The sequence below is a fragment of the Choloepus didactylus genome, chromosome 6 (assembly GCF_015220235.1).
Source record: "Choloepus didactylus isolate mChoDid1 chromosome 6, mChoDid1.pri, whole genome shotgun sequence".
Taxonomy (NCBI): domain Eukaryota; kingdom Metazoa; phylum Chordata; class Mammalia; order Pilosa; family Megalonychidae; genus Choloepus; species Choloepus didactylus.
This window is the reverse complement of record NC_051312.1, coordinates 77597848-77613184: the sequence shown is the minus strand read 5'-3', so window position 1 is coordinate 77613184 and position 15337 is coordinate 77597848. Positions and strand designations below refer to the sequence as shown.

The 15337-nt window shown below is 49.7% G+C and overlaps 1 protein-coding gene across 1 annotated transcript; it reads left to right on the top strand.

Moving 5' to 3' along the window:
• Window positions 1–4023: 4023 nt before the first annotated feature.
• Window positions 4024–13612, top strand: CCKBR (cholecystokinin B receptor). The gene is made up of 5 exons (XM_037840214.1): window positions 4024–4253; window positions 11178–11429; window positions 11587–11836; window positions 12144–12301; window positions 12545–13612. The coding sequence occupies exons 1-5, from the start codon at window positions 4103–4105 to the stop codon at window positions 13081–13083; spliced, it is 1350 nt and encodes a 449-aa protein (XP_037696142.1). The 5' UTR covers window positions 4024–4102; the 3' UTR covers window positions 13084–13612.
• Window positions 13613–15337: the final 1725 nt, after the last annotated feature.

Here is a 15337-nt window from a genome sequence, read left to right as displayed (position 1 = left end):
AGGGTACCACACCCATCTAGTTACCAGGAATCTTACTCATTTTTAACTTATCTTTCTCCCTTACCCTTTACATCCAAACAGTCGCTAACCTCTGTCTCTTAAACTTCCAAAATAGTTCTTGGATCCATCTTCTCCAATACCTCCATGACTTTAGTTCAAGCCACTATCATCTCTAATCTGAGTTACTGTCACAGACCCCCAATTGGTCCCACCCCCTTAGGTTCACACCAGTTGCCACTGCAATCTTTCTAAATCTTAACACACTTCCAGGGGTCCCACTTCTTCCAGGAAAAGCAAAAAGCATATTAGTATGGTTTGCAAGTGTCTGCATTTGCTACCTCCTGAGATGGATGATGTGTTAATTTTTTATTGTCGCTATAACAAATTGCCACAAAGTTAGTGGCTTAAAAACAACACCTGTTTATTAACTCATTTATCTTTAGGTCAGGAGTCGGGCACAGCAGGGCTGAGCTCTCTGCTCAGGCTTTCTCAAGGCTGAAGTCAAGGCATCAGCCAGACTGAATTCTTGTCTGGAGACTCTAAGGAAAAATCTGCTTCCAAGCTCATCCTTGTCATTGGTAGAATTCAGTTCCTTGTGATTGCAGGACTAAAGTCCCTGTTTTCTTCCTGGCTGTCAGCCTGGAACCACTCTTAGATAGAGCCATTCTCAGGTAACTGCCACATTACTCCCTCCATTTTCAAGCCAGTAGCTGTATCAAATCCTTCTTGTGCTTCAAATCTCTTTGACTTCCTCTTCTACTACCAGCCAGAGAAATCTCTGAGCTTTCAAGGACTAGTGTGACTAGGTTAGGCCTAGTTAGATAATCTCTCTATCTTAAGGCCAACTGATTAGCAACATTAATTACGTCTGCAAAGTCCCTTTTGCCATGTAAGATAACATAATTCCCGGAGTGATTTCTCGTCATATTCACAGGTTCCACCCACTCTCAACAAAGGGAGATTATATAAGGGTGGAGGGTCATTGGAGGTCATTTTATAATTCTGCCTACAACAGGTAGGGAAGCAGGGAAAGCTTTCCTAAGGAACTGCTGCTTGAGCTGAGAGCAGAAGGATGAATAGGAATTAACTAAGTAAGGAAGGAAAAAAGAAGCTTCCAGAAAAGGTAACATCATGAGAAAAGGTCCATGTAGCTGGAGGAAATACAGCAAATAAAAGGGACTAAAGGAAGGCCAGTGTGTCTACAGTGGAGGGAAAAAGGCCCATAGTGGCTTCAAATAAGGCTAGAGGGGTCAATAGGAGCCAGGCCAGGCAGGCTTTTGTAGATCCTGCTGGGTGGCATAATCAGATTTGTATGCTGAAATTATCACTGGTTACAAGGTAAAGAACGGATGTAAGGAGGCATCAGTAAAATGCAGTGGACCATTTAGGAACCTAGGAGAGTAGTGCAAGAGAGCAAGATAACAGTAGGGTAATGTCAGTCGAAACTGAAGCAAACCGTTTCAAAGAACACTTAGGAGATAAAATCAACAGGACTTCGTGATTGACTGAAAATGGGAATGATGCAGTTGAGTTCCCGGGGAAGCAGACTATAAAACGTATTACCATGGAGTATGTTTGCTAAGGAGTGCTCCTGGTGTCAACAGCTCTGCAAGACAGAGGATGAAATCAGGACTGGGCGAGGGAGAAACTGAACAGTAATGCAGACCCAGCAAAGGCCTCAGTCACCCTCACAAGGAGCTCTGATGCCATGAAGGTCTCTCAGAGTTTTCCTCCACTGGCGAGAGGGGACTGAACTTTTATACCCCTGTGTTGATCAGTCACTGGATGTAGGATGCCCCAGAAAGAAAACATGGCCTTGGATGAACCAGCTCTTCTCAGCTCAAGCAACTCTGGATGGGGGCTGACCACTCAGGGCCATTTTCCAGCAGCCCTCTCAGCAGCTGGAGAATAAACCATCATTTTTTTTTCCTACCATAATTTTATTTCTTTAGCTCCCAGAACCATTTATTTTATTCCAACTGTACAAGGAATTTATAGAACTCACAAAAGAGATCCAACAAGTAAATGAAGACCAAGAGACAAAGACAAGGGCCTTGAAGACAAAAAGCAGCCTACTGCATGTATACAAATAAACTGTATTATTTTTAAAAACAACGACCTTCTAAGTCATTTGCCAGCATCAAATTTTAACAGCCTTCATTACCTCTTAGTACATCTTAAAAGTAAACCTTCATTTTTGAAGGGAAGTCTGGGCTTTGTACCATGGCCTCCACCCCTGGGGTGAAGGAGAGTAAGGGAGTAAGGCATCAAGGAAGATTCCTAAATTTCTGATTTGTGCCTCTTAGTAGATGCATTTATGACCACATATTGCAAAAATTGGCATGCCTGTCATTTCTCTCCCTCTCTCTCTCTCTCTCTCTCTCTCTCTCTCTCTCTCTCTCTCTCTCTCACACACACACACACACACACACACACACACACACACACACACCTGACTGGGAGCTACTCAGGCACAGACTGTATCAGACAGCTGGTTTGGTTTGCAGCCCCATACCTGGCAACTGTTTTGAATAAGTGAATGTCTATCCACTTCTCCTATTTCCACTCCTTTTTCCCCTACATTCCCTTTGCTCCCCTGACTGCACACTCTCCTTCCATCCAGTACGGAAAAAATCCAGCAGGTTATCTGAGGCTCCATCTGGGCTGAAGCTGAACAAACAGCAAGCCAGGCTCCCCTGGTCCAGGTTATCTGACGCCCAAGGCAGGCAGTGCCAGGAGGAAGGGAAGGGGGAGCAGCTGGCTGGACCAGGTCTACAGCTTGGATAAGGACTCTCCGAATTCCCCACAAACCCAGACCCCATCCTTACTCTAATCTGCTCTTTGACTGATGCACCCCACCTCTTACAACTACTGCTGGGGGGCAGAGGATGCAATTTCAGTTCATTTTGGAGTTTCTTTGGAATGGAGGAGAGTGGATAGCGACCTGGGCTGAAATATTAGGGGAAGTAAGTCCTGCTCCAAAGTAGCTGAACCCACCTCAGGTACTGCACACGCCCCCTTCGGCTTTGATCCCGTGTCACCCCAGTGACCCAGCCTCCTTCCGGCCCCCTCTCGTGGGAACCTGATGCCCTACACAGGCGGCTCCACCGCATTGAGAGCAAACAGGGAGCAGCAGCGTGTCGGGTAGAGGTGGCCGCTGCCGGGAGACCGCGGAGGGTTGGAACCATACCCCTCCCCACCCCACCCCGTTTAACCCGGACAGTCGTTCACCACCGCAGGCCGCCCCCAACAAGTCAGACTCTTCCTCCCCGCAGCACTTTCCCCTTGTCAGAGCTCCCCTGGGATAAATGTCCCGCACCTCCAGCCCTGTCCGCTGCTGCGTGCTCCTTGGGAGCCTTGGGCGGAAGCCCGGGTGCTGGGCAGTAGGAGGTGGAGAGTGCGGGAACAGATGCAGCAGTTACCCCAGGCCCGCGGCGCGGAGCTGCACTGCGCTACGGGAGCAACAATGCCGCGACAGCTGCGGGCACTGCGGTAGTTTGGTAACCGCTGCGCTCCGCACCTGCTGAGGCATCTGCGCTGCAGGGGGTGACCCTGGCAAGCAACCCCCGCCTCCAGTGCCACCTCCGAGTCCCTGCCCTACCCGGGAGAGATGCAGCACTCCGCGGCAGCCGCGCCTTACCCCACGCCTCTAACTCTCCCTCCCGCAACTCCGTCCCCCGCCAACACACACTCACACACACACACACTCCCCAGCGAAAGCCAAGAATTCCCCGGAACCCAGGGCGGGAGTGGGGGTGGGGGGAGCGGGCGGGAAGGAAATCTCTAAGAGAAGACGCGAGACATCTAGGGAGGGGGCGAGCCTTGGAGGACATCACGCAGAGGAGGCGGGACGGGGTGGGCAGAAGAGTCACCTGGTGGGACAGATGCGGACAGGAGCCTGGAGCGGCGGGAGCCTAGGCGGGGCGCGCAGAGGGGGAGTGGAGGGGCAGGGGCCAGGGCTGGGGGCGGGGACAATCTGGGCGCTGGTCGGGGGGGCGGGTCGGGGGCGGGAGCCTGAGCTGGAATCGCAGCAGGAGCAGGTGGAGCCGCGGCAGGAGCCCGCCGGGCCGAGCAGAGGGAGGCGGCGGGCCCGGCCGGGGCCATGGAGCTACCACGGCTGAACCGGAGCGTGCTGGGATCCGGACCCGGGCCGGGGGCTTCTCTGTGCCGTCCTGGGGGCCTCCTCCTCAACAGCAGCAGTGCTGGCAACCACAGCTGCGAGCCCCCTCGCATCCGCGGAGCCGGGACACGAGGTGGGTGTCTCCCTAAGCCCCCACCACAAGCTCCTTCTCACAGCACCCCACGACACTAAGAGAGCGCCCTCCCCAAAGCCTCTTCACTGCCTCCTCGGACGCCCACACCGTCCCCCTCATAGTACTCTCTCAGCCCCCAGTCCCTGTCACACATGCGGACCCACAGTTCTTACAACTCCATCATCTCCTCACAGCCCCTCCACAGCTGTCCTGGAAAACACAGCCCCCTCCCCAACACACACTCCCCCTCCTTGACACAGACAGTGGGGAGGCAAGGACCTCCTCTTGCCAACCCTTCCAGGATCTCTTTTGCATCCCATCCACAGTGCCATGCCAGGGAAGAGAAGAAAGAAAGGAAGGCAAGATTGGGGGAAAGAGGGGACAAGATTGGGGGAAAGAGCACTCTGGAAGGCCTGATGGGAAGTTAGAGTTGTTATCTCCTGTGTCCCCCATCCCAATATGCAGGCTTCCCAAATGAGATCCTCAAGCTTGAATTAGGCTGGACCCTGGGGGCTGCCTCCGTTTCACTCATCCTCAAACCTCTCTGCCTCCCAAGCTGGAGGTCTTCTCCAGGCTCTGTATCTTGTCTTTCACTATTTCCAAGTGATGTCTCTAAGTCGCTCCAAGCCCCCTCCTTAGCCTGCCTCTCCTTAGGGCTCATCCTCCTAGAGTCTGGTTCCATAACTTTGTGCCATCTCCTCTCTCCTTACCTTTTTCCAACTGCTTCCTATCACCCAGTTGCCCCAAAAATGAATTTCACTCTTCCCATCAGCTCACATCAGCATTTTCTGGATGATCCAGCTCAAGATACATCTTTTCCCCTTGCTGCACCCCTCCTTTCCTTAAATGTTTAGTGTATACCTGCTATTCTAGCCCCTGGGCTAGGTTCTGGGGACACAGCAATGAGCTAGACCTAGTCTGGGCTCTCATCAGTCCACAGTCAAGTGCAGAGAAGAGACAACCCAGTAGATAAATCACAGTCAGCATGGGAAATCCCATGATGGGGTCTGACTTGTGGGCACGCAAAATAGAGAACTAATTACCACAGTCTGATAGAGTCCACTAACTTCGCAAAGGAGGGAATTTGGGAGCTGGATCCTGAAGTTGGGGCTCTGTAGGCAGAAAAGGAAGGAGGGGGATTCCAGGAAAGGTAAGTGTTAAGCAAAAGGAAATGATTCCAAGCTCAAAAAGGAAAAGTTGAAATAAACTGTAGTCCGAGTACTTATTTACTCCACAAAATAACACATGCTTTCTCAGCTCAGTTGTTACACACACTAACACACATTCAGACTCTCATTCAAAAATGTTTACAGAACAAGAGACTGTGCTAGGCACCGAGGACATGAATTGAGCAAAACTGACACAGCTCCTGCTTCGTGGAGCTCACAGTTTAGTGGGGGAAACAGACAAATAACCAGGGAATTGCAGCACAAAGTGGGAAATACGTTGTAGGGCTGTGGGCACACGACCTTGGAAATCAAGGTTGGCCTCCTGAGGAGGTGATGTCTAAGTTGAAATCAGAAAGATGAGGGAGAGCCAGAAGGGTGCATGTGGCAGAAGAGGTTTAAAAAAAAAAAAAATCCCAAGCAGAAAGACAGAATGTGTGAAAGCCCAAAGTTTAAATCCATGGCACTTTTATTCAATGTGACATATTTCTGAGTGGATATAACATGTACCCTAAGAGAGGAATAATGAACACTCAAGCTGGAGCCTAGAGGGTGTACGGGAGTCCTGTGTATCTAGCTAAGGAGTGTGAATTTTATCCTGAGGGCCATGGAAACTGTTGAAAAGTTTTATGCTGGGACTAGTGTAGTGTGGAAGATGGATTGAAGGACTTGAGATGGAAGGCAAGGGGATAATTTAGAAGGCTATGACAGTGGTACAGATGAAAGGTGATGAAAGGTAGTGGCAGAGGGGAAGCAGGGGGTGAGTGGATTTGAGAGCTACTTCTGGAAGTAGAATCAACAAGACTTGGTGATTGATTAGAAGTGGAGACAGAGGGAGAGGTCAAGGGATGATAGAAAGGTTTCTGGCTAGGGTAATTAGGTGGGTGTTGGTACTATATAATGGGAAGGATGACAAAGGAACAGAAACAGATTTGGAAGAGATTATAAATTCACTTTGGAATCCACTGAGTTTAAATGTCGGTGGAGTTATTCTGAAAGCTGTTGAATGCATGGATCTGGAATTTAGGGGAGAGGTCTGAGCTGGAAATACACACTTGAAAGGCTTTTGCTATGGAGATAATGGAAGCTATGAGACTACATAAAATCATCCAAAGACTGTGGAGAAAGGAAAGAAAAGAGATCCTGAGGCGAGATCCTGCAGAAGTCCAGGCAGAGGAAGGAGCATTCATGAAGGAGATTCAGATGAAACCATCAGAGAGGTGGGAGCTATGTCCTTCCAGAAGCCAAGAAAAAAGAGTTCCAAGCAGGATGGGGTAATTGATTTCAAAGGCTGCCACTAAATCAAGTCGGATAAGGACAGAGCAGGGTCCTTTGGGTTCAGTAACAAGGAAGTCCCCAGGATGAGTTGTAGAGGCTGAGGCCTGACTTTAGTGGGTTGAAGATTGGACTGGTGAAGGAAGGGCTTGTGAGAAATGAACCAGGGTATGCAGACAAAATTTCCAAGAAGTTTGGTAGGGAGAGAGAAACAAAGGAAAAACAGGATAGTCCTAGAAAAAGCATGGGGTTGAGGAAGGGTTTTGTGTGTTTGTGTAGTTTTGTCCTTTGGATTTGGGGTGGGTGGTGTGTGTGAGGGGGGTGAGGAGTAGAGACAAGAGCATTTTTAAAATACTGATGGACAGAGGAAGGTTGAAGGTGCAGGAGAGGGGGTCGTCAGTAGAGCAAGGATCCCTGAGAAAACAGGAGGTGAAGTGACTCAGAGCACAGGTGCAAGCACTGGCCTCACTCCTCCGGATGTTGTTATCCATACACATTTGGATATTATCCAGGCAGTCAGAAGTGACAGGTGCATATATCACCCAGCCTCATCCAAATATTACCAAAAGAAATTTGGATATTACCCGCATTTATTCTGATATGAGCCACACAGACTCGTGGGTTTCCCATGTTCACTCACATGCTACCCCCAGAAACATGGATCACATTAATTTTGCCCATAGCCATTTAAAAGTTACCCATCCATCAAAGACACTCACGTTCATTGTATTATCCACACAAAATCAGATGTTACCCATGCTCACGTAAATAACCATTCTCCAGATTTTACCCATAAAATTGTAGACATTACTCTCAGGCACTCAGATGTCACCTGTAAAGATTCAAATATTATTTATGCTCCCTCAGGTGCTATTTCACTCAACCAGATGTTAGCCATACTCACTTGAATATTGCCCACACATACTTGGATATAATTTCTGCTCACCCAGCTAGTACCGTCATCACTTGGCTATTCCCCCATTCACACCGCTATTACCCACAGACCCCTGAGGGAACCCAGGCTTCCTTAAGACAAAATGAAATGTTATCTCCAGATACTTGGATATTATCCTTGCCCCTACAAATGTTATAGCACTTACTCAGATTTTACCAATATTTAAATGTTACCACACTCAGTCAGATATTCCCTTTAGACACATAAATGTTACCCCTCTCCAGATATGCCCACAGAAACACAGGTGTTACTTTCACCCTCCCAGAAATTATCTTGGAGACTCAAGTATTACCTAATGCTCACTCTGATATTATCTACACATGCTTTGGTAGTACTTCTGCTCCTCCATTCTTACCCATTGACACTTGGAGATCCCTCCATTCACCCAGCTATTACCCATGCTCAGCTGGGTGCTATCCATGCTCACCACAGTGACATGGATATTACTTTGATGTCAGCATACAGAGGTGACCAGCTCCAACCCACCAGTGGAAGGTAAGCTTTGAAGCAAGAGCAGCTTTGGTATCTTGTGAGGTCCTTCTTGAGAACAGTCTGGTTTTCTGTTGTGTCATATTGTTTGGATTTTTGTGCTCATAATTCTCTGCTATCATTTGGACAGAACAAGAGTGAGTCCTCTAGACCCCAGAAGCAGAACTGAGCCATCCCAGGCTTCTGAGTCCCCTGGTCTGACTTTCTGTTCTTCTCTCATCCCCACCAGGCTGGTGTCTGTGGTTAGACTATGAGGGAAGTAGAGGCTGTACCCCAGGAGGAGCCATCTCCCATCCTTCCACCCCTGCCTTAAATTCCTTTCACTGTCACCACTGTTGTCATACATATTCTGCCACAAACACACATGGGTATATACACACACACATATATACAAATTTCAACTCTAAGGTTGCTTTTAATTAGTATTTTTCATATCTCCTATTTCATAGCAAATAGCTTGAGACATGGTAGTTGCTGGGAATAAGGTAATAGCTAGGGATGCCCAGTAAAAACAGCAAAGCACCTTACAATTGCTGACCATTTTTACTGGAACCTTGTCCTATAATTTTCAGAGGCCCCATGCAGATTGGTGATTTCATAAGAGTGGGGCCTTGCTGCATCTTTCTGTTCGACCACAATTAGCCAAGCTCAGGGATAGACGCGTGGGACATGTCAGCTGGGTGAATGAATGAGAAATGTGCTTTGCACACTTCAGTATGCTGTACAAACTTGAGAAGGTGTGGTTATTGCACCAAGAATTAGTTAAAGAGAGCTACCCAGAAAAGGGAAGGCTTATGTGTGACAAATTTGAGGGGTATGTGTATATGAATCCGGTAAATAAGGAAACTTTGGGAGGGGGAATCTCTGTCAAAGGACACAGAAAAATATATATATGTGAGCAAATGTAAAGCATCAGAAATCACTGCCTATCACTGACACACACCCAGGACCCTCCAACAAGTGACTCCAAAGAGACAGAGGCAGAGAGAAGTCATAATGGAGCTTTAGGGGCACAGAGGTGAGGGATGGTTAAGAAGAAAAAAATCTGGTGCAGTTGTATGGAGAGAGAGATTTATTCACCTTCATGGGATATACTGAAGAACAAGATGGACATGGACCCTGTCCTCAAGAAGCTCATAGTCTAGTGGGGGAGAGAGAGAATTAAACATTACAATACAGTAAGAAATGCCATGATACGGTGCACAAAGAGAGAGGGGCACTCAGTTTGAGATTTGATTGGGAGAAAAGGCAGTGTGATGAATGACAGAGGAGCAAGGGAGTGGTGGGAGGCAAAGCACTGTAGGGATCTAGGCTCTATTCTGATTCAGCTCCTTGCTAGCTGTGCGATCTTGGCAAGTAATTTCTCTGCTGGTTCAGGTTGGGGATCTCTTGCGAAAAGCACTTACTTGATGCCTACAACAGCTTCTAAATAAGTTGGTTAGTGTTTGAAAAAGCAGTGCAACTTGTAGGCTAAGGTAAGAGTCAGCCAAGGTAGAGGGGGCTGCAGCTCCAGACTCTTCTCTCCTCCCTCCTGGGAGACTGTCTCCCCTGCCCTCTCTCCCTTCAAGCTCCAATCTCCCTTATGTTGACATGAATGATGCAGGTGATTCAGTCCAGTTTAATTCAATTCCATTTTGGCTAGCTGCCTATTGGCCCAGGGGTCTGCTCGGCTGTGATACGGAGGCCCAAAGATGGATTCATCTCCCAATAGACAATGACATGGATTAGTGGTTGTCAGCCCTCTGCCTAGCCCAGGAACATTAGGTGCCCCTCCTCTGAGCTCTCACAGCACGTTGTGCACCCCTCAACCTCACCCCTTATCATACTGTGTGGCAATTATGTGTTTATGTATCTGAGTTCCCCTCTAGACTGTGAGCTCTCAGATGGCAGGGAATTTGTCATATTCATCTCTTTGTTCCCAGCGCCTGGCACAGAGGGTATCCACTGTAAATGTTTATTGAGTGAGATTGAATGTTGGGAAATAATTAAAATTCAAGGTAGAAAGTAAAAAGAGCTTTAATGGATGTGTCAGGAACATGCATGGAACAGAGAAAGGAGAGATTAACTCCAAATGAGGTGTCCAGAAAGGCTTTACAGAAGTGGCAGTTTATCTGAATCATGAAGGACAAGAGATGAATATGAGTGCTCCAGATATAGAAAACAAGTTTGGGGGGGGGGGGGCGTTATTGAAAAGCATTTGAGGCTGAGAAACCAGTGCGAGCAGAGAGAGACTCGTGAGTGCACATGATACATTCAAGAAACTGAGTCATGCAGTGGCTTAAGTGGGCGCATTGCAGGCGGGAGGTAGAAAGAGAGAGAAGGTAGTTCTCTGAGGATTTGATGACATGCTAAGGGGAGGCAGGCAGTAGAGTGGAGACGAAGTTTTGGTTTCTTTTTTTTTAAAGAATAAGAATATGATCCAACCTGAGTTTCAAAAGGTAGTGGGTGTTTTACTTGCATTTTTTATTCTTATTTTCACTACTTCTGGTACCAGGAAAATATTCAAAAAATAGATTGGGATGATGAATGCACAACTATATGATGGTACTGTGAACAATTGATTATACACTTTAGATGATTGTATGGTATGTGAATATACCTCAATAAAGTTGAATTTAAAGAAAAAAGGTAGTGTGGTGAACAGTGTCAAATGCTACAGGGAGGTGAAGCAGAATAGGCTGAGAAGGGATCTTTGGATTTGTCAAAGATTAGTGACCTTGGAAAGAAGTGTCCAAACAGTGGTGGTGGGTTATAATGGATTAAGGAATGATGGGGAAGAGACAAATAATCCTTTCAAGAAGTTTGGCTACAAACAGAAGGAAGGATTTGGAGCAAAGCTTGAGAAGGGTAGAGTTAGGCCAATTTAATTGATGATGCCTCAGGGAGTTAGAAGGGCAAAGAATTCAGGCTCACCAGTTTACTGAGTTGGGAGGGTGGTTGAAGGGCTCTGGGTAGTGGGGTTTGGGAATAAGTTGGATTGGGGAATCTGCCTCAGTGGGACCAGACCGGATACTGTCACCTCTCCCTTTTCCCACTCAGAATTGGAGCTGGCCATTAGGGTAACTCTTTACGCAGTGATCTTTCTGATGAGTGTTGGAGGAAACGTACTCATCATCGTGGTCCTGGGGCTGAGCAGACGCCTGCGAACGGTCACCAACGCCTTCCTGCTCTCACTGGCAGTCAGCGACCTCCTGCTGGCTGTGGCTTGCATGCCCTTCACCCTCCTGCCCAATCTCATGGGCACATTCATCTTTGGCACAGTCGTCTGCAAAGCGGTTTCCTACCTCATGGGTGGGTGAGACAACTCCCTCTCTCTCCCCGCCCCCCCACCTCCTAAAGTCCTTGCCAGACGTCGATTCCTTTCCTGGTGGGGATTTGGGGGGAGTGGGAAGTCACACTGGTGTGTACTGCAAGGTTCCTAGTGAGCCCTTCCTCTTTCCTTGCTTAGGGGTATCTGTGAGTGTGTCCACGCTGAGCCTGGTGGCCATCGCCCTGGAGCGGTACAGCGCCATCTGCCGGCCACTGCAGGCGCGTGTGTGGCAGACGCGCTCCCACGCCGCTCGAGTGATCGTAGCCACGTGGCTGTTGTCCGGACTGCTCATGGTGCCCTACCCCGTGTACACCGTCGTGCAGCCAGCGGGGCCCCGTGTGCTGCAGTGCATGCACCGCTGGCCCAGTGCGCGGGTCCGCCAGACCTGGTGAGGGTGCCACCACCTATTATTGCTAGGATCTACTTTCTCCATCAGATGCTTACGACCATTTCCCAGGACCTTCCTCCAGCTGCTACAAGAATTACCATTCCCTTTCCTATTCCTCACCCACCACCCCGGGATTCCCATTCGGGGCCCCTCGCCAGCTCTCCAGCCCTTCCCAACGGCACGGCCAAATCCTTCTCTTCACTGGGACCGGGCCACCAGCCCTAAAAACACCCATCCTTGGTTCTTCCCCACATTTATGATCGGGTGACTGGAGGGAGACCCGCGTTGGTCTGTGTTCTGTCTCCAGGTCGGTACTGCTGCTCCTGCTCTTGTTCTTCATCCCAGGTGTGGTTATGGCCGTGGCCTACGGGCTCATCTCCCGCGAGCTCTACTTGGGCCTTCGCTTTGACGGTGACAGTGACAGTGACAGCCAGAGCCGGGTCCGAAGCCAAGGAGAGTTGCCAGGTGGGGCCGGACCGGGTGGGAGAAATCTAGAGGGGGCGGGGCTTTGGTAAGGGGCGGGGCTTTGGTGAGGGGGCGGGGTTTAGTGTAAGCGGGACGCAAAGAAGGGGCTTGCGCAGGAGGCCAGGCTGAAAGTGGGGCTAAGGCTGTCTGAAGCTTAGCTGGGGCGAGCTGGGTAGGTGGGGATTAGGCTGAAGGCTGGGAAAACCCTGCCTTCTGCACTGACCTCCCACCCTTTGTGCCCAGGTCCTGCCAACCGGAACGGACGCTGCGGGCCCGAGACCGGGCTGGCTGGCGAGGACGGCGATGGCTGCTACGTACAGCTTCCGCGCTCCCGGCCTGCACTGGAGCTGTCGGCGCTGACCGCGCCTGCTCCCGGGCCTGGACCCTGCTCCCGGCCTTCCCAGGCCAAGCTGCTGGCTAAGAAGCGCGTGGTGCGGATGTTGCTGGTGATTGTTGTGCTTTTTTTCCTGTGTTGGTTGCCAGTGTACAGCGCCAACACATGGCGCGCCTTCGACGGCCCTGGTGCACTCCGCGCGCTCTCGGGCGCCCCAATCTCCTTTATCCACTTGCTGAGCTACGCCTCAGCCTGTGTCAACCCCCTAGTCTACTGCTTCATGCACCGTCGTTTTCGTCAGGCCTGCCTCGACACGTGTGCCCGCTGCTGTCCCCGGCCTCCACGAGCTCACCCCAGGCCTCTTCCAGACGAGGACCCTCCCACCCCTTCCATTGCTTCGCTGTCCAGGCTGAGCTACACCACCATCAGCACGCTTGGGCCTGGCTGAGCGGTGGAGGGGGAGTGGAGGCTGATGCCTACAAGCAGGACCCATCCAGACACACAAGGAACACTGACACCAGACGTCATGAACTAATCCCAACGCACAGGAAAAGGTGGCTTACCTGACACAAAGGAAATAAGAACAGACCCCACACCGAAAAAGAGGCACACTCCTGATGTGGCACTGACCCTGGACATCCACAGTCACAGTTCCTAGCAGGGGACCATCCCTATACAATGGGAATGCCAACAGGGGCTGACATGCCTCTCATACACATACAGTAATGGCACTGATTCTTTTAGGGGATACAGATCCTGACACAGGACTGATTCCTGGGATGCCCCAGGCTACCGCTGGTTTGACCACACAGTGCCCTTCCCCATCCAGCTCGGAAAACACCAAAAAGTCTAATCTTACCCCAGCCTTTCAGTTTGCACTGAAAAGCCCCTTCATCCCTTTCCAGTTAAGGACTGTGGCCCTGCCCCTTCCTCCCTCATTGGGCCTCTTCAAGAAATAATAAATGACTTGGCTTCCAGCTGAGCTTCCTTTCTGGGCTTTTTGGGGGTAGGTGAGGAGGCACAAGGTTTTGTGGAGCTCCCCCTTGTCAGGTCCCTATGCTGCCAGCTCCTGTGCATGATCCCCTGCCAAAATGCTTGAGGGTAGTTCAGGCTGTGTGTATTCTATCTGGGTTGTCATCCTAGACCCACCTACACTCCAGTGTTGTAGTAGCTGGGAGTGGGCATGGGAGGTGGGATGCCCATGCCACACACAGTTATGAGCGCATTCTCTTAAGTGATGCCATTATTAAGGTACTATATTGATGATGCTTATTAAGATTTTGGTGAAAAGATAAAAGAGGAAGCATTGTAATAAGATAGTTTATTTGGTGTGATTATTCAGTTTATTCAAGGGGCTTTTCAGACCATGATATGTGTACAAAAGTTGAAATTTAAGGAGGGCCTTTTAAATGGACCCAGTTTTCCCCCTATCAGAACCCGACCAAGCTTCTGCCCGTGGAAGCACCCTTACTGGCCCAGCAACAACAAAGAGGCCTGGAGGTGGGATGGGGAAAAAAGGTCCCAGACCTCAGCCTGCCTTTTGGCTGTGAGACTCTGAGTCAGCCACAGAGAGAGGCAGAGACCAGCAACATCATCCCTTCACACACACAATGACAGATGGGGAAGGACAGAAAATGATGGCAGCATCAAGGGGACATACATGGAAAATCAGAGGCATGCTGTGTTAGGAGAGGGTTCCTTGAAACTGTATCTTGTAACAGTTGGGGAAACTGAGACCCAGAGGGGGAACGTTGCTCAAGGTCATACGGTGAATTAGAGCAAGACAGAAAGAATCACATTGAAGTAGAGACTAAGCTGGAGATGGGGAAGTTGCCACACCCATCAGGAAATGATCCAAGTTTTGTGGAACCTAAAGCATATAAACCTGGGTGCCCTTTTTAAGAAAAACACTACAAAATTACAGATACAAAATTACTAAGACACTGACCAGGGCCTTGGAAGGGGTCTGTGCAAGTGAGGAGCCCTGAAGGTTAAGTTTCCTTAGCTTCACAGCCAATGTATATCTAAAATCCACCCACTAATTACGCTGGATGGAGTGAAGGACAGCGAGAAAGGAGAGTGGGTCTCCTGTTTACCAGTACAGGGGCTGCTCCCACCCATCTTGTCTACAGCGTTCTGGGCTGCAAGAGGCAGGAGGGAGGAAGAGAAGGCTGGAGAAGGCGTTCCAAGCTGTCAACCTAAGACAGTGCTGGCTAAAAATAGAATCCCAGATGGTCTGAGAAGCTGAAGGCAAGCTATTGGGCCTCTCTCTCTCTCTCTCTCTCTCCCTCTCAGGGTGGCAGGAGTAGGGTTTCCCACAGGCTTCCCACCACTTCCCCAGACCCTCACACTCCCTTCTTGATGAAGGCCACCCTCCTATCAGCACCTCCAGCAGGGGCCTAGGCTCCAGCCGGCCACCAGATGGCAGCAGAGAGCCTGTTGGGGGAGGGCTCGGGCCAGCCTCTTTCAACCTGGAGTGTGAGCATAATTACTGTGGTCTGCACGTGGCCTGGGACGTACACACAGGCATAGCTTCAGTCACACCATTTCCCTGTGAAGCCCTTTAGTCTACAGGATATTTACACATCCGTCACCTCACCCCATACCCTATCCAGTTACCAGATGTGGAACCTTGGGCTCCTTTGATCTATTTCCATCTCTTGAAACCTGACAAAATGTTTCAGGTCCAGATTTAAAATCAC